Source organism: Bacillus rossius, chromosome 2, assembly GCF_032445375.1.
Source record: "Bacillus rossius redtenbacheri isolate Brsri chromosome 2, Brsri_v3, whole genome shotgun sequence".
Taxonomy (NCBI): Eukaryota; Metazoa; Arthropoda; class Insecta; order Phasmatodea; family Bacillidae; genus Bacillus; species Bacillus rossius.
Window position 1 is genome coordinate 107,110,680 of NC_086331.1, and position 20,160 is coordinate 107,130,839.

At 33.5% G+C, this 20,160-nt stretch overlaps 1 protein-coding gene across 4 annotated transcripts in view; it reads right to left on the reverse strand.

Annotated features, from left to right (window-relative positions):
• The window catches only part of LOC134529578 (ras-related protein Rab-7L1-like), a 47,991-nt gene that overhangs the window by 10,899 nt on the left and 16,932 nt on the right, over nt 1-20,160 (reverse strand). For all 4 annotated transcript variants that reach the window (XM_063363816.1, XM_063363813.1, XM_063363815.1 and 1 more), the window contains exon 3: nt 2,498-2,679. In XM_063363816.1, the coding sequence (XP_063219886.1) occupies nt 2,498-2,679 (182 nt within the window). The remainder of the gene's footprint in view (nt 1-2,497; nt 2,680-20,160) is intronic.

Genomic DNA, 20,160 nt, shown 5'->3' on the forward strand with positions numbered 1-20,160 from the left:
ATGTTGTTTTTGGCAGTTTCTACGCACACAGGTAATTTAACTTACTGTATGTTAACAGAGTACTTCCATACATATTTTTACTTTTTGGATTCGTCAATGCTTAGCTACAATTCTGAACAAACTCAATCGCTTGCTATGGAAAATATTGTATTTACTATCTGCTGTTAACCATCAATATAACAAACAGAGTTGGTGACAAATCACGTGAAGTCACTGCATTATTGCCAGTGTTTAGCTAAAACTAAGTTAAGAGAAAATACCGTACTGATCACTGTTTAGAGGTTATGTTGAAATTTATTATCTTTTATTAAAGCCAAGTCTTTTAATGCACACTGTTAAAGAAATTCCTCTAAACTGAATGACAGCCCCAGTCTGTAAGATAGCTTTCTGTTATGGCAGTTTATTTAGCAGCATATGTGCAGGGATGGGTTGAAAGGAGCGGGAGGAAAGTTGGTGAGGTGGTGAGGTGGTGAGGTGGTGAGGTGGTGAGGTGGCCGGTGGCAGGGAGAGAGGCCAGCTAGTAATGGATGACTAAAATCCATGCTGAAAAGACTCTTAGTGTCACACATCCTCATATCTGGGTTGCACAGTATATTTACTCTGTGTGTTCAGACTAAACAACTCTGAAGATATCCTGCCAAACATGAAATAAAAGCCAATGAAACCTAGTTTTTTTTTTCCTGTAATTTAAAATCTGATTACAAATCTTAGAAAATGTTAAAAAAAAAAAAAAAATAAACCCAAACAGGAACTGCAAAATAAAAATCATGTTTCTGAAATCATGTACTGAATGTGTTCGACATGAAAAAATTTGAACACCTTGAAAAATTTCCAGTTGTATTCAAAACAATTCATTTAAAAATCATCAAAAAGAAAGAAAAAATTAATATAAACTGGAGCGATTAAAGTGTATTTCCTATTTTAGTTAGTGAAACTATGAGTTGGACAGCTTCAAAACCTTGTGTAGTGGGAAATCAAAAATACACTCAGAATGAGTTTAGCCATATTGCATCCATCTTTATTTTCACTACATACATTGTAGCATTGGAGCCATCCATCACCCTCCCCAATTTTAAAGAGTATTCTTTTGACATAATGTTTTTCAGTAAGGCAGTGAGTAAATCAATCAGCTGATTATATGTTTCAAAGTCATGATACCCAAGTTAAGTGTTTTTATTTAATTTGTAAATTTTTTTAAAAATGTTTTAAGGGTATTTGGGTATGTTATACTATAAAGTCCTTCAGGTCCATTTTTAACAAGTTTTCAATCTAGTGACTAATTTATATTGAACTTAAAATTAGTTTTCTGTTTCTTATTTTAAATGAATAGTGTGTTACTATGGAAATGTGTTCCTAAAAAGCTAAAAATGGTGATTATCATCATCGTGAACCAACGTGATACCTGAAGTTAGCATGCCCAATGCTTGTTCTAGGTGTCTTGTTCGAGTTTTCTTAATGTTTCGTTATGTTCCTAATATTAAGCTGGATTTTCTAAAAGTTTAACTACACTCAAAACAATACCTTAATGAAAAGTAAATGTTTGATGATATCTGTTGCAGAAGATAAAGTGACAGGAATGTAGGGTAATTAGTTCTTTCATTACCAAATGACACTTCTAATGATTTCACTCTACATGCATTTATGTCTAAAACACTGAATAAAATCTATTTTTAATTCCCTGACATTTACAGATAATACAGTTAAACCTCGTCTATCCAGACTTATTGGAACCAAAGGCAATCTGGACAATCAAAAATCCAAATAACCCCAGTAATAAGCAAAACAAAATTCCTTAAATAAGCAGACTTGCAGTTTATTACAATAAAAAACTAATTTTTGTTAGAAAAATACCTAATATACATGCCTTATGTTGTATACATTAAAAAAAATTTAAAAATAACTTTTCAAATCATTTCTTAACAAAGAATTTGTCCACTCTCTTTTGTTTTAAACATGTATGGTTTTTGAATGTAGCACAGTGATGCAAACATTTTATCATTACTAGTTCAGCTGGAGTGTTGTCGGGCTGATACTCCGAGTATGCTATTATGTTTGTCAGCTGGTGCGCATTCTTAAAATCAACAAAAACCATTTTATTACCATAATTCTATCATCTAAGCATTGAACCAAACTAAAAAGTCAATATTTGGTGTACTTATAGTTATGTTCTTGCTAATGCAGTAAAAAAAATTTTATGTGAATATTAAATAAAATGTCTACAAATCTGATCCAGATTATCTAGAGATCCGAATCAATCAGGACTGGATAAACAAGATTTTACTGTACATGTATTTAATACAGGAATGTTCAGTAGCATTTACACTAATTTTCAACTGAATTTTTTTGGAGTTAAATTGTTTTATAATAAAAAATATAAGGAAAAATAGTATTCAGTAAAAATTATTGATATTAAATTACTAGCTCATGAGTATCAGAACATCAATAAAACTACAACAGGGAAAATAATAAGTAGCAGCTGCATCCTTCAAAAACCTACCTTATTTGCTAAAAGCATACATGGAATTGGACTACCATCAGGAAGGCTGCACTTAGAGTCAACATCTCGTTTCCACTTCAACGTATTAACAAATGAATTTTTATTTGTTAAATCAAACATGATGACACAGCCATGAGAATCTTTGTAGTACACCCTCGTCATCCAAGTGAACCTTTCTTGGCCTATAAAACAGAAATATTTCAGGCCTTATTATATATAATTTACCTTTCACTCCTATAACTTCTAGTGCTTCAAATTTATCAAAATAAATTACATGTAATAAAAACTTTTACAAAAAAAGAAAATGGTATGTTTTGACAGTGTTTCTACAGATGAAAGTTATATCCCAGATAATGTAATAATGTAATCCCTTATTAGGGACTTCAAAAGGTGCTTAATCAGAGTTTACTTAACATCAAAATTATTTGATTGGATTTGTAAATTGCTGGTTGTGCAGAGAAACCTTCTGATCGAAATTGGTTCCAAACCACACTTTATTCAGGCTGCTCACACAACCATGAAGCCTATGCAATCATGGCTAGCAAAGACTCAAAATTCAATATAATAGCAGTGAATACAGTACTAGAGTTAAAGAACAATTAAACTAACCAATAAAGAGGCACTTTTACTATAGTTAACAAGCAACATTTTTTTAACCTAGTTATAGCCACAAATATTCATAAATTTGCAAATTAATTTTGCAGTGATGATTTAAATCTATACAGTGTGAGTCTGAATTCAACCAACAAATTTCAGTTCAGGTTCATCACGACAAAATAAGTTGATAATCTCTAAACAACTTATGGTCTAAAGTACTTCCCAAAGCTGGTACACATCTTTGATGTTGTAGCTGAACCACCTTTTTATTGTAAACTAGCTTAAAACCATGGTATTAGGAAAGAGAGAAGGTAAAGGCGCGCGCATCTTTCCCCCTCCCTAAGCCAGGCTCGTGACGTCACGTGGAAACATCGTCTCCCGCCGAGCTGGGATGGGAGCGCAGAGCGACTGCGGATACTTCCTCGCTGCTCTGTGGCTTGCTCAAGTCTTTGCGGCGGGAAAATGAATCAGTTCATGTCCGAGCATATATTAAAAGAAATTATACGTTAAGTACAAGAATGTGGTATCCCGGTTGTAGCAATAGTAAGCGACATGGGTGGAGGAAACAGAGCGTTATGGAAACAGCTAGGAATTAATACTAAAAATACTAGTTTCTCGAACCCCAGTGACAGCATTACAAAAATTTTCGTATTTGCAGATGTTCCGCACCTACTGAAGTTGGCAAGAAATCACATTTTAGATAAGGAATTTGTTACAAATAGTGGCGGGGAAGTAGATACAATATTTGTTGAGCAACTGCTAGAGAAATCAGTGCACAATTTGAAATTAGCGCCTAAGTTAACACAACATCATTTAGAGGTGAAAGGCAGTGGCCGGCAAAAAGTTAAAACAGCAGTTCAGCTCTTATCGAATAGCGAACCTCAAGCTTTAGGTTACATAAAGGAAAATAATTTAGGGACAGGAGATTCCACCACCACAGCGAATTTTTGTAAAATTTTCAATGACTGGTTCGATGTAATGAATTCATCACAGCCTGATAATGCTTATGGCTCATATAAAAACCAGCAGGACTAAGTTTTAAATGAAATGACAAAGCTCATGGAAATGATCAGGGCAAAAGGAGTTAAGAATAAATTGCCTTTCCAAGAAGGTATAACAATTTGTAATAAATCCATGCAAGATTTATTTCACTATTTAAATGAATTTTTACATGTTCGATATGTGACTACAATTAAGCTGAATCAGGACATCCTAGAATGTTTTTTTTTCTTATATAAGAGGCATGGGACACCAGAATAATCATCTGAATCCAGTGGACTTCAAATATAGAGTGCGAAACTGTATTCTGGGTAAACACCCTGCAGCAGTATTTTCTACCAAAACAAACACTGAAGACAAAATTGACGAGACATGCTTAATACATTCATCTGCTGGAATTACGAACTTTGACGTAGCGGAACCAACACAATTACTGTTACATAAGGAAATGAATTTAACCTGCAAGTTACAGAACACAGTCAGAGTCAATACTTCAACTGATTTGCTGGTTACAGACATGACTGAAGTAGAACTACCAAGCAAGGATATAACTTCAAGCTAAGGTTTAAAATACATTGCGGGTAATGTGGCATTTCGTTTCAAAACTAACTATCCTGAGCTTGGTACACTTTCATTAGAATCAGATAGCAGTAGCTGGATTAGTTACCTTTCATACGGTGGCCTTCTTATTCAGAGTTCCGAACTTATGAATGCCATCAAAATTTTGGAAGATAGATTTATTGCCATGCATGGCGAGTATGTTTGCAAGGGTATTAATGTTTTTGAAACACTCACTAATGATATCGTGAATGCAATTGATGGGAAAGTGCCACGATAAGTGATCAACTGTTTCGTCAGAACTAGAACTTACATTAGGGTTAGACAGCTGAACATGAAAGCAAAAAACTCAGAAGACGAAAAAAGGAAACTAAGAAACAAAATAAAGAAAACTACCACATAATCATGATGGTTTACTAAGATAAGTTTTAGTTAACCGTGTCCATGGTGGAAATATGTTGTATAGTGCACAATGCCTAGTGTTATTGTTTCAGTTGTACAGTTATGACGTTCAAGCATAACATATAGTAACATAATAAGACAGATAGTTTGTTAGCTTCATCGTGTAATTGAGGTGGGTCTTTAATAATTTTGTCATTTATATAAAATGATTTTACTTTATTTATATTTTTAATTTATATGTATCAATTTTTAAATGTATTGTGTAAAGTTGTATTTTGACTGTCGCCTATCTTAGTTTTTGTAGTGATTTGTATATAAAAAATTGTGCCATTATTATTTTGGCTCTGTTTAACATTAATGAACTAGTTAACTTTTTTTTTTTTGTGAAATCTTGGATCAAATTCGTTTAAATATATCATTTTCAATAAACAACTTGCACAAACAAGAAGAAATTTTGTACGCGACTAAATCATTTTTAATTGTATTCCCTTAAGAAATCTCTTAAACAATTTAACTATTAATGTGATCATTAGATTATTATTTGCATTATAAAACACATCACACTATTTTTGACTATTTTGTACATTAACTAGAGTTTAAGCATGGAGGTATGAAGTAGAGGAGTAGGCATGTAGAATCACTGCCGTGTTATTAGCTGAAGTCAAAAACCGTGGCTACCAAAACAGTGGCGTTGTCATAAGAAAAGCATTGGAAATTGCATTTTTGTTATGATAGCCAGAATAGCCTCGGCAGATAGGCAAAAGTGACTTCACTTTATGGACTACATGCCTCCTCCTCCTCTTCTACTTATCACAATATGTTTAAGACTACACAAAATTATTATCTTTGAAAGACTTGTGCAATGTGAGTGCATAACTTGATGTAAGCTTTTGGACATACGCCATTGCTAAGCACATGTATGTCTGTAGAAGAAAACTACAAAAAACCAAAAGACAAAAAACACAAAAAAAAAAAAAAAGCAAAACATTTCTGTCGTCAACAGGATATATACACCACATTATATTCCATAACAGGAATATGGTCAACAAACTAAGAAAAACAAAGAAAAATGGACAAAGACAACGAGCACAATAATATTGAACCCCAGAGAAAACATTTAGCACAACAGTGGAGACGAGACAAAAACACAGTAGTTTTCCAAAACAGTAACAAGCGACGTTTCGGGAACTGCTATCTGTTGCCGTCCTCAGGCTGAGACACACATGGTACGAAAACACAGGTGTGACTAAGTAGGGGCTGGAAAATTGAGGGTACATCAAGTCACAAAATTATTGTCTGTGCTGACCGGTGAAATTTACCGTGTCAAGCAGGCGGGTGAGTTAGTCAGTTTTTATCCGAATCCGAGCGCCCTGCATTCCACATGACGCAGTGCACAGTAGCGCGAGATTCCAAACCGCTAATGCCTGCCCCTTGGCTTAAAACCAGCGCCTTCGCTCACGAGATTTCAGAGTATTGCTAAAATCTTACCACTGAAAGAAAAGTACGTATGTGAATAATTCCAAACCTTCTTACAAAGTAAATAGACACAATAAATTTATCATGTGCATTTAAGATTTATTTAATAAAAATCCATTTCAGAAGGATATATTTTTTAAGTGGATATGCATAGGCCTTTTTAAATTTTTGTACAGATCAAGTATCTGATTTCAAAACTTCTGTTTTAATGTGATCAAGGATATATCTTACCTTGATTAAATCACACTTACCTCCTTTTCATTTCACAAGGTAGACAATTAAAAAAATTGTAAACACGTACCTATTTTACCTGTTTCAATTTCCTTTGTTTAAAGCTAAGCTTAGAATAATTAAATAATTTCACCTTATTACAAATACCTCTCATTATTTAAGGATATTTTATACAATCACATCTTTATTTGAAAAAAGAGTACAGATAACAAATTTATTATCTGACGTGTATTAGTTGATTCTTAGTTTGCTTAATATTTCCTAAATACCTAGTATAGTAATACTTAGTATTACTTAAATACCCCAATTTTTTACCCCTCTCCACTTTTCCCACATGGATGCCCATGTAAAAATTTAGAACTAAGTAAATATGGCAATATCAGTTAATCAAACAAACACCAAGCTAATCCTTTTTTTTTTTCACTGCAGATGTAAATTCCAAAATAATTATAATAACAGTTTATTTATAACAGTTTGAATATATCCAGCCAATACTGATTTAATGGATTTCTTAAAATTTTTTTTAATAATATTAACCTCTGTTACAACTTAAGGCCTCCACCTAGCTAGGAGTGAATCCCCACATTTTGCTCGTTGGCCAGGTAGTCCTGGGCAGCTCACAGTGGCCGGGGCTGTAACTAGTCTGCAGCTGTGGTCGCACCGCGGGGGTCCCAGCCCGTAATAGGGTGTTTGTAAACCTCCCACTACTGCTGCTGTAAGCCGCGTGTTTTCTTCAACCTGCAGGCCATTGCTCTCACTAGAGACGTATTCTACTTGCGAAAAAAATCCTATACCTAAAGTAAGAAAATCACTATGCAGTTTTAATTTTTTATTTTTATTTTTGGGCACGTAATTTATAGAATAACATAAACTTCTAAAATTTTGTCCCGCGAATCACTACTAAAACTTGTTTGCGTCATCAATATTGTAAACATTATATCACATAAGTATAAACAACGTCAATCTAAATCTGTATGCTGTGCTCCACGACAGCAAAAATAAAAGTTTTAAAACTATCAAACAGCCCTACCAAAACTTTCTGTTCAAATAACGAATCCGTAATTCTGAAGATTAACCCATTGGTCTCTAAATCTGTCTTCGGTGTTCCAGTTCAGGAACGCTAGATTGTTCAGGTACCATTTTAACACATCAGTAAATATCCCTCATGTGCAGGAGCAAAATTTCTGCAAGTCCTTCTTGAAAATATAGTTCAGCAGTTAAACTATTTGAGCGAAATACAGTTGCGCTCTGACATGAGCATAAGTCTGTGAAAATGATCACTGCAAATTTTAATAGTGATTTTCTGACATCACACACCGCAAGGTCACATCCACCGCTCAGTGTGTCAGCCAAGTCCCAGTTACACTAGCAATGCTTTAACTGCTGTCAAATGCTCAGGCGAGTGGAGAGGTGTGCACGCAGGCAAAGGAAGAGGCACACTTACCTTGCGTGAGTATACTTGTCCAAAATCCATACGAGACGTAATGAATTACGTAAACAAAAGTCCGTTTCGCCAGCAGTTATCAGGGGTTCTCCCTCAAAAGTACAAATAAGTTAAATTTGTTTGTTCACTGCGAACAATAGAGCAAATAAATAATAAGCAAAGTCTTCACAGTGAAGTGTCTGTTCACTGAACTACAAGTTAAAGGAGTGTTATGTTTATGTAACTTGTCTGTGGGCGAACTAAAGGTCCCCTGCGGTCAAACTCGCAAAAGTTCACAGGCGTAAGAATTACATTAGCGCCGGCCTTACTTGGTAGTTTGTGCCTCTGCCAGGGCGTGCACCGCATGTGACTAACTGGTGACTGGGGTAAGTATGCTTTTAAGAATATAATTAAGGGTAGTGAATGACTTTGGATACCGTTTATAGCAATACAAAAACAACCAAACACATTTTACCATTTTGTGAAATTAAACACATAAGGGGTGAAAAAGGGTTGGTATAATTTAAGATTAATTATTATATTTCCGAATATAATTAAGGGTAGTAAATGATTTTGGGTACTGTTAATACGAAAACTACCAAACACAATTTTTATATTTTCCGAAATTAAATCCCCAAGGGGTGAAAACAGGGTAATATGTTTTAAGATAAATAATTATAACTCTGAATTCAATAAAGGTAATAAATTATACAGAATACTATAATAAACATATGAAAATTACCAACCACGTATTTTTATTTTGTAAAATCACCCCCTAAGATATGCACAAGATAAATATGGTTATAAAATTAATATTTATATCTCCAAATTAAATTAAGCTTAACATATTATTTTTGATACCAATAATAAACTTAAGAAAACTACCAACCACAAATTTACCATTTTGTGAAAATCAACCCTAAGGTGTGAAAAAGAGGTAAATATGAATTGAAGAAAATTAATTATATCTCCTAAGCTAACCAAGCATAACAATAGATACAAGGGACCAATAATAAACATACAAAATCTGCCAACCATAATTTTACTGTTTTGCAAAATGCAACCCCTAAGGGATGAAAATGGGTAAGTATGGTTTTAAGATTAATAATTATACATCTGAATTAAATTAAGCACGATAAATTATTTTGGGTATCAATAATAAATGTATGAATATCACCAACCACAATTTTAATAGTTTGAGAAATTCAAACCCTAATATTGGTCAATGGGGTAGGTGTGTTTTAAAAATAAAATGAACGCTTCAAATTCAATTAGAATAAGAAGTTAGAAATTTAAAAAACTTGTGTCTAGAGTTATGTATTGCTTTATTTTTGCGTTTATTAAAATATGTCTTTTAATGGGGGTGGAAATAGGATAAATATTTTTTTTTTTTTTAAAAAAGCACAGCTCCGAAACAATTAGGATGTAAATTAATAGTAAAAATAAAAAAACTATCAAATTTTTATTATTTAACTTATGTGCAATATTCCACCCCTAAGGGGTGTAAAGGGGTTAAGTTTGGTTTAAAGATTAAAAAAATGCATATTTGGGGATCTACTCGATCTGAGGGTTAGAAATTAAGAATGAAAATTAAGCAATTAGTGTTACATATTGTATTTTTTAAGTTTTCTGGATTTTGATTTTTTATAGTGTGAAAAGGAAGTTATGATTATCATAAAAAATTTATATCTCCATAGCAAATAAACATGGAACATAAATAATGTAAATAATTAATTACAAAGAGTACTAGGTGCAGATTTATTAAGAAAAAAAGTTTGGAATTAGGCATATACTTTCCTTTAAATGCTAAGATTTTAGCAATACTCAGAAATAGCACAAGCGAAGCTGCAGGTTTTAAGCTAGTACTTTACTATTTACAATAAAAATATTGTTCAACCACAACTTCAAAGATGCATACCAACATTGGGAAGCAGTTCAGACCATGAATTGTATGAAGGTTTTCAACTTATTTTATCATGATGAACCTGCAGCTGAAGTTTATGGGTCAATTTAGACTCAACCTGTATAAAATAAATATATACCTTATGGACTGTAAAACTAATTAATCTACATTGTATAGAATAAAAATTTGAATAAATCATATATTTTTACATTAATTCTGTTCTATAATATATTTTGTTAGTAAGTACACAAAATACACTGTACAATGAACCAAGTACCAAGGAAGGGCTATCACAAAAATTAAATAAAACTGCTTGTGTTTTAAAAGGTCACATGACTGTTGCAGTAGTTACAATACTAATCAAGCAGACCAGAGTTGGTAGTACAAACATATAGTTGGTGCCAAGTCAGTAAGAAGTAGAAACTTAGTATAGTCCTGGACACGTGCTAGTTTGTTTCAAGTGAATGGCCCACAAGTGATGTAACCAACCCTCAGCATTCTGCAGAACAGCACCGGTTCAGAGCTGACATCACACTTGTTCTATCGGGAGAGCTCGCTGCTGGTCACGGAGTACCTTGGCATGACGCAGACATGTTGTCTGAACACGTGTTGTCTATTTAAAAGTCCAGTAACAGCTCTCAAATGGCACGCATGTCACAGGGTTGCACAATGTTTGGTAAATATAATGGTCACCCTACCATGGTGTGATCTTTGTCTTGGCCGACTGAAACCTTCATAACATGTAGGAATGTCATCACATTCTCGTTCCAGAACTGAATAACTGTTACAGCTACACGATAGCTCACCCAGCCCCTATAAAACCATAAAGTGCTGGTAATGCTGTTTCAGATGTCCGCTATGCATACCCTGCATTCAGGGATCTTCCCTCATTCTGAAAGAACGTTTGATCCTCTGCACATGCCTAATGCTCTCTGGTGGTCAATCTAAATGTTGTAGATACTGCATTTGCATATTCATTGAGATATAATATGTACCATATAATATTAATGACAGATAATTCTTTCTTGAAGCTTAACTTTTATGTCAGTCAAACTAAATCAAATTTATCAAAATTGTACAAAACTTGATGTACATGCAACACACACAATCACACAGATTACTGAACAAAAAAACTCTCATGCACTAACCCACAGTTGCAAGTGAGTAACACAAATGTTAAGAAAATCAGGCATTTATGGTTGACACAAAAAAATTAACATAAACAGAAACTGACTAGAGCTTTCCTAACAGTCACATAAACCTCGAATATGTGGCATGCTTGTTGTGATGTTTATCCAGTAATTTTATTTGCAACAAATTCCACTAAAGAGAAGCAGCGCACAGATCTTAAAGGACCTTGTTGGAGGCTAATCAAATTATATTTATCCCACTAATACATGTCAGCATGCATAAGAATAAATGAATAGAGAAAAGAAATGTCAGAGCTAGCCTGTAAACACTTAAAATCTGGAAATGCAGTGATTATACATGCTCACTTCAGCTTACTTCAAGAGAATACACAATTCTGCTATGGTTATAATATATGCACACAATACAAATGTAATACCTCTGCTATTTATGGAGTTTAACACTTACGGCACCAGCATTACACTACACAGTTATCGTTCCGCTCAGTTAGTAGCAAACAAAGTTAGTTGAATAAAAATTTCTGCCTGTCTGCAGTCAACATTTGGACTGCATGTCCAGAGCAAACTTCTACCTTGTTATCTGGCAAAATGCAATTGATCAAAAAATTAGTGCTCTTTCAGGTCAGAAAAAAACTGGAAAAAAGGTGCTGATGGTAGCAATTGCATGAAAAGGCTGAAACTCTACCAGCCCAACGAAAAGTGCGGAATTTAAGCAATACAAATGTTACGATTGCGTGCACCATCAAACAAAAGCTGTACAGACCTTTGTCAGTGCCAGAGTAATAAAATATGCACAACTCCTCATCCTGAAACAGTAGAGCACATTGAGACTGCAATAAATTCATTGATTTATAAAATTTTAAAATCAAAACCTCTAAATTGTCATTCTAAAACAGTACTAGACTTTTACTTTCTGAAGCTAATAACATACATATACTAATTTTATTTATATAATTACATATCAAATGCACAGTAAAACTCACTTAAGACATTCCCGCATCATACGTTTTCCCGTTTATAATGTTTAAATAATTATTCCCTTGATCACTTCCATATATCCCTATGTTAATTTTCCCATTCAAAACGTTTGCATTTATAGATGCTTCCTGCATATAACGTTCATCATTTCAGGAATAAAATAATATAATAAAGTTTATCTTTACACTCTTAAACTTTATTTATAGTTAAACTTATAGACAATTGTTTCAAAACGATAACAAACATGACAGTTAAAACCTTGCCACACGCAGCACGCTGTTACTATATAATTTTGACCAATCAACTGCTTGCACTTGTATCCTTGGTGAGACTGTTACATCTGTACACAATTTCTCTCATTCAAGGCATGTTTGACGAATAAACAACAAAAACAAACCACTAGCCATTCGTTGACCTGATTGCATGACACGTTATGCAACTGGTACAGCAATATGAGGAGCTAATTCAGTTTCATTATTTGTTGAGCATTGTGGTAAAAATTTTATATGGTGGACGTAATGATGAAAATTTTAGTTTACTCCTCTTGCTATGATTTCCGTTTTTGGCTGCCGTATTTACCCATAAATTGTGCACAATTTGTCGTTAAACGTGTGTTGAAAAATCATGGTACGAGGCTTATTCGAAACTTGACAACGCCGCATAATACACAAGTTTTTTCAAGTGCCAAAGTTGGTTGACCTGCTACTACTTAAATGAACGATGGACATATTGCATGTTAATTGTGCTTTGTGATGATTTTGTTTTTCTGTAAGATGTTGCAATGATTGCCAAAGGTTTATGATAGCGATCATCTACGCCTGCTAGAGAAAAAAAAAACATAAAATGATTTAAAAAAGCTCAAGATATGAAAACTCATGCCTTGTGCAGAAAAAGTCGCGGAAAATCGTATACGCGATTGGTTAGACAGGGGAGGGGCGGGAGGGGGGGGGGGAGATTGGTTTTGAGCGATGGTGTTATTGCAATAAAAAGTTTATTTAATAAGTGAGAATTTGTAGCATGTGCTTCCTCAGCAATTTTTCAATATACTTTTGTTTATAATCTTTTCTAACATGGCATTGATTTCAGTCCGTGACCAAGCTGTTTATGGCGCTTCACTGCTGTAAACAAAACAGCCATTACATTCATGATTTTTTTTTTTAGCCCATCACGGTAAACATGTTATTATTTAGAGTTAATCCATACATAAAATATTTATTATCCTGTATATTTAGATGTATTTACGACAAAGAATTGTACTGAAAATATTTATAAATTTTGTAATGACCTTGATGCAAAATTAAAGAATGCTGCAAAAATATAACCGCAGACGTTAACACCAGTACCAAGAATGCTAACTGTACAGAGAGCTTGGGACAACAGCCTACGTGATTCCATGTAACTAAGGCAAAAATTCTGTCGCTGTTTTTATTTTTTTCCATCAAAATGAGCAATGATGCTGATAGACCTAAGGACATTCCTACAGGTGTCTACTACCATAAAAAAAAAATAAAATTCAAGAGCCAACCACTGTACAGGTAGCATCAGTCTCTCTGAGAGCCTCCAATGTGTGGTTTTCAAGGTATCTGTCACAAACATTCATTTTTCCCCACCCACTTTGGCCATTCGTACTGATAGAGCTAATAAATAGGGCCTTCCTACAGGTGTATACTACCAATAAAAAATAAAATTAGAGGCAAACACTGTATAAGTTGCACCAGGGCCTCTAAGGGTCTCCAATGTGTGGTTTTCATGGTAACTTATAAGGTAATTCAATATTTTGAACAATTACTTAATTCAATAATAAACATTTAGAAATAATGTGAGGCTTCTAACCAACAACAAAAAGACAAATTTTAGAAGAGAAAGCTCAAGAAACAGCGCATAACCTAAGTATGTCATTTTAATGAATTTTTTTATGTAGCAACTGATGTGTACTATTACCCTTTTAAGAAGTTTTCCTTGTTAATTAGTTTTTATCATCCAGTCCCTTAAAAAATGTCTTAACAGGGTCTTAGGTAAAATGGTAAATAGGACAGATATGGAGAAAAAATAGACCTAGTAAACTTCAGACTTGTCACTGCTGAATTTTTTAATTAACTATATTTCCTCCAATATTGTTCTGGAATCTTATTCCTAGAATCTCAAATCTTTCAGATACTCTGAATATATGCTCTAGACAAGTCAAGCTTTACAAATATTTTGGCTCCATTCAAAGTTCTCATAAATCATCTACTTTAGGAACTGGTTACCTGTCAAATTTTAATTGTAAACAGTGATTTATAGTTCCCTGTAATTCTTACAGTTCTTTCATCTTTGACAATTGGAACACAACATGTAACCCACACTGAGTGATCGACTTGTTTTTAATACTTTTACAGTCATTGTAGTAGTAGCCAGAAGGGGAGATTAGATTGAAGTATTTTAACTAAAAGTAAAAACTAAATATATTTAGTAAAACCTGTGTATTGAATCTGGAGACTTTTGCTGAGGCATGTCAACGAAATTCGTAAGGCAGATGGATGTCTCCCGCCTTTTTTTTTCAGTTTTTTACATGTATCATGTTCCTAAACATGTTTTGCCCACTATTCTAACACAATCTTAGTTACACCCATGATTACAGCAGGTGGATGAGATTAATCTGCAACCATCTAATCTGTGTCATAAGTATCTAATTGTCCAATCAAATTGAAAAAGCAGCAGGTCGCTATAGTGTTTTTGATACTTCTTACCATAAATGATATTAGTAATATACCAACTATAATTGTAGCTGTTACTCTGATGACAATGCTGCCTCAAACTCTAAGTTGTACACACTAATCATCTTGAAATTATTTTTTTTTTTTGCTGAAAGTTGCAAACAAGCATTAATCAGTCATGTTTTTAATAACTTTTGAGCAGTAAATGTAAAATTAATTTTTGCACTTAATCATCACATATATAAAATTAATCATATATATGAGATTGTATTTACAAGTATACAAATACTATAGCATCAAGTTCCTGCTGTGAATACATTCTCAGAGTCAAGTCATATTACCACATGCTTTGTTAAACGCTTCTCCAAAAAAACTGCAAAAAACAAATTTTAACCACTTAATAAATTCTGTTCTCAAAAATAACACCATGACAGCCTCTTAAATTGTATTCTAATATTTCAAACATATTTTTTGACATTTTCCCATCTTACTCAGCAAGACAATGTCATTAATATTACCCACCTTTTTTCAGGCCATTATTTTTTACCCTAATCGGTGTAATTCGTTGACCTTATTTCATGTACCTGTGCAGTTAAATTTAAAGTATTTTTATAGTAATAGTCCTATGTCGCAAATATAACATTTTATCTGAAATATTCTTTTTTTTTTTTTTTCACAGAAACAATGTGGAAGAAGTATAAAACATGTATGGAGTTGAACGGCTATTAAGTAGTGGCAACACGTCTATTTCGGACAGTGAATCTTGTTCATCATTATTTGACAGAAAGGAAGACAACAATAATGTGTCCATATCTAATGAGAAAAGTCTTCTGGATTTGTCTGTTGAAAGTGTTTCTTCTTGTGTTCCTACACTAGCATAAAAAGAGATCGTAGACATTGAACATTTTATAAAAGAAATGAGAGTAGTCTACGAGCACCCAAACATTTGCAAACTAGAACTTTTTGAGCTCAAGAGTGAACAAAGAAATGGCTTAGCTTTTCAACTAAGGTATTATTGTGACAACTGTGAGAAACACTACACAAAATCTTCCCCTTTCAGCAATAACTGTGATGACATCAATAGTGCACTTGTATGGAGAGAATGTCTGTAGGCATTGGATATTACCAAGCTGAAGAAATGTAAAGTATAATGGATATTCCATTTATGAGCTACAATAAATTCACAATACATGAAGATGGAAAGGTACTGAATTGTTTTGAATGTTTGTACTCTATAATCTTGTGACAATTTTGAGATATCTATCATTTTTCCAAAACTGAAGAGACTAGTTTCAAAGCATGACAAAGGCAGATTCAGAAGTTATTTAAGAGGGAGGTAGCAAGCCCCAACCATTTTTCTATGTGAATGAACTATGACAATTATATTCAGTGTTGTAACAGGACAGGGACATGATAAATCTTGAGGCCCCTACCCCCTTCTTAGATCCACCAATGCTGTATCGTCATTCATTCGACTTCAAAAGTAATATCTTTGTCAAAGTGTCTTGCATAATGTGTAAGGTATAATAATGTTTAATAATTCTCTATCATCTGTCATAGAGAATGGTGATGTGGGTGTATAACATAGTACAGTTGCTACACCCTTTTACATACTTAATACATAATACAATACTAATACTAATTAAAACACTAACAATTATAATTCGAAAATAACTTATTATGTTTTAATTTTCACTTGATTAATACAATTTTTTGGACATGCACCATTGCATTTGGACATGCAACTGCAATGGTATATGTCCAAAAACTGTATTAAATCAAAATTCCCCATTGCACAAATCATTTAAAGAATGTTTTAATTTTCACTCTTGGGAGAATCATCTAAATCAACAGATGAAAGATAGCTGAGAAAATGAAAAAGTGTTTGGTCTAGAAAAAAATTCACACAGAAGATGGAATTCCCTACATTACAGTTTTAGGAGATGGAGGACGGAGTAAAAGAAGTTATGACCACGGTTAGAGTTCAATTTCCAGAACTGTAAGCAACTGTTTTGAAATTTAGTGTTTCATTTATCTGTTTTGATTGCTGCATCATTGAAACTTGAATACACATATTGTGAATATAATTTTATACAGTGAATATTTTGCTTCTTTCTGCCAAAATTATTGCAATATAGATTTCTACTTTTCCATTTGTATTCTGCTCTCCTTTTTAATTTTAGTCACGAAACTCAGCTAAAAGAAAGTCATTTATATAATAACATTCAGTCAATACAAAAAAATATGTAAAAAAAAGTTTGCATTTTGTTTTATTGAATACAAAATTTTTAATACATTATTATTACATGCTGTAATTATTGCCACGGAAAATAAACTACTTTGCCTTGGGGTAAGAAACAGTTTTTGTTTCTAATGTGCTCCGAACAAGTCCAAAGAAAAAAAAGTTGCTCCAAACACTTGCTAAAATAATTATAATGGACCTGCAACAGGTCTGGAGTAGCGCATCATGGTGGAAAGATTCAATAAAAGCCTTGAACAACATGGACTTCTCTATCTAAACTACATAAGGGATGATGACACCAGTGTATTTGCTCGCATTCAAGAACAGGTGTCCTACAGCCATTATGTGGAAAAAATTGAATGCAGTAATCATATAAAAAGGGCATTCTGAAATGACTTACATAAAATAGCTTGAAACAATTTATATTCACTACAAGGAAGACATTGCTTGACAGAAGACGTACGTGGTTATAAGAATATAACGTCTGGTAAGAGGCAATAAAATATGCTTCAACCCTATAAGATAAAGCTGAAGCATTTGTGGCTATCAGGACTGATGTATAGAATGCTTTTGATTATGTGTGAGAAAACATGATTACTGTAGCAGTTTCTGCAAGCGCAGAACCATTGGTGAACAAGATGTTATGCCAGTTTTAAGAGTCCAGCAACTTAGCGAATCCAATTAGGAAAAGAATGGATAGCATTATTCGTAATGCAGACAGACTGACTGCAAACAAATCAGGCTAAATGGTACGTTAATATTTTGTTGTGTATGCTTAAAATTCAAAACGAATTTATGTGTGTGAGTTACTGATTTATTTTTGTATATAACAAAGTTGGTATCATCTTAGTTTCTAACAAAATATCACCATTCATATTTTCAGGTTTATGAGTCTCGTTTCAAATTTCAGTGGTGTTGAAAGAGTTGACCATACAAAAAAGAGTGTCTTACTGGAGGAGAGTGATTAGAGCAGAAATCTTTCATTCATTAAGTCCTTCGTGGCACACAATTGCGTGGAAAAAATATGCTGAAAAGGTCCAGACAAAACCTTGAAAAGAATTATATTCTACATATAAAAAATTCAGAACATGTCTGAACAACAAGTTCACTAAATCAAAATGGACTAAAAACCAAAAAATAAGCTACAACTGCTTCAGGTAACAATTACAGAGCAGAAAGCATAGTGCCAGACTTACCTGAAGTTGAAATTCAGAAGAAGGCGGGAGGGTTACTAAAAAAATGACGTGATGATAACGAAAAAACAGCACTGTGCAAATTAGAAGATATCAGTAGGGTGACAAAAGAAAAATGTGAAATATTTGTTTCTGAAATAATGCCCTACCTCTGTGCTTCTCCAGACACACTAGAAGGCAGTGATAGCATTGTAGAGGTAAAATGCTTTCCTTCTATTGGTGAAAAAAATTTGTGGACGTGCTTCAAGGAAAGCACTTGAAGTGTTTTAAAATAATAATAAAAAAAGACAGTATTCTGCATCACAAACCAACTTACAGTTTCTATTACAAAACCAGGGACAATTTACATTTCAAACAAGCAGTATTGAGATTTTGTGGCCAACAGCAGTTATTACTTTTTTGTTCCAAGAATTTTTAAAGATTAACAATTTTGGCTGAATAAGATGCTACCAAAGCTGACACAATTCTACTTAGGATGCATGATGTCTGAAATAATAGCCGCATAAAAAATAAAATGAAATGTAGAGGGCCAAAATATATTTCAGAAGCACAACAAAAGAAAGGCAACTAAAACAATGTTAAAAAAGGATTACATTTTTATTATAAGTGAGCATTAGACCCTGCTACAAAAGTAAAGTAAAAAGAAAATAATTACAGGCAACTGCTTTATCATGAAGTGAGATTTTACATAAATAATTAAAGCAAAGAAAAGAAAAGTTTTGTTACTAGTGCTATGAACTATTGCAAGAATTGTGTGTCTTTTTCATCTGCTGCCATGAGCATTCCAGCTACATACAGTGTCCATAAAAGAATGTCCAAGTTTGAATGGTATATTTTAACAGTTTAATTTAGACTATTTTCAACAAATCTTACATCAAATGGAAGGTAAACTAACCTAGTTTTTTCTTACAAATGTTCAATATGTGCATCTTAAGTTATACAACACACATCCAACCTAAAGTCCAATTCTTGATCAACTTTGTTTAACAAGTCCGGAGTAATGGAAGCAATGGCCTCTTTTCTGTGTCTCAACTCAGGCAAATCATTAGGTAGCAGTGAAACGTAAACATAATTTTTTTATGAAGCCCCAAAGGAAAAAATTGCATGGCATTATGTCAGGTGAACGTGGACGCCAGCAAAAAAGCTCTCTGTCATTTCGACCATTACGAACAATACAATGGTCAGGGACTTCGATGTTCAACTACTCTTGTACAAGGTGATTCCAATGGGGAGGGGCTACATCCTGTTGTCAAATAAAGTTCACATGTTCAACCTCTAATAATTGGGGAAAGACCCTTCTTTTAACATATCCAGATGAGCCATCCATGTTACAGTAGCTTCAGAGAAACAAAATGGTCCGTACACATGACTTCGGAAAACAGCGGAGAAAATGTTTAATTTTGAGGAATCTCTTTGGTGTTCTACAAGTTCATGAGGATGTTCTGACCCCCAGATACGAACATTATGGGTATTTACTTTCCCATTTAGATGAAAAGTTGACTCATCGCTGAACACCACAAGATCAAGAAAGTTATTTTCCAGTTTAAACACTTGAAGTACAAAGTTACAATAATGTACGCCATAGTTATCTGTCTTTAAAGCATGTAGCAACTGTAACTGGAATGTACGCATATGTAATCATGTTTTTAAAATCTTTCACATAGTCATCTTTGGCAACTGAAGTTCAAGACTTGCTTTCCGAACAGATTTCTTAGGACTACGCAGGTAAGATTCTCTAACACAGTCAACATCCTGTACAAACACTTTTGGTCATCCTGTGCTTTTCCCTTTACAAACACACCCCATCATTTTAAATT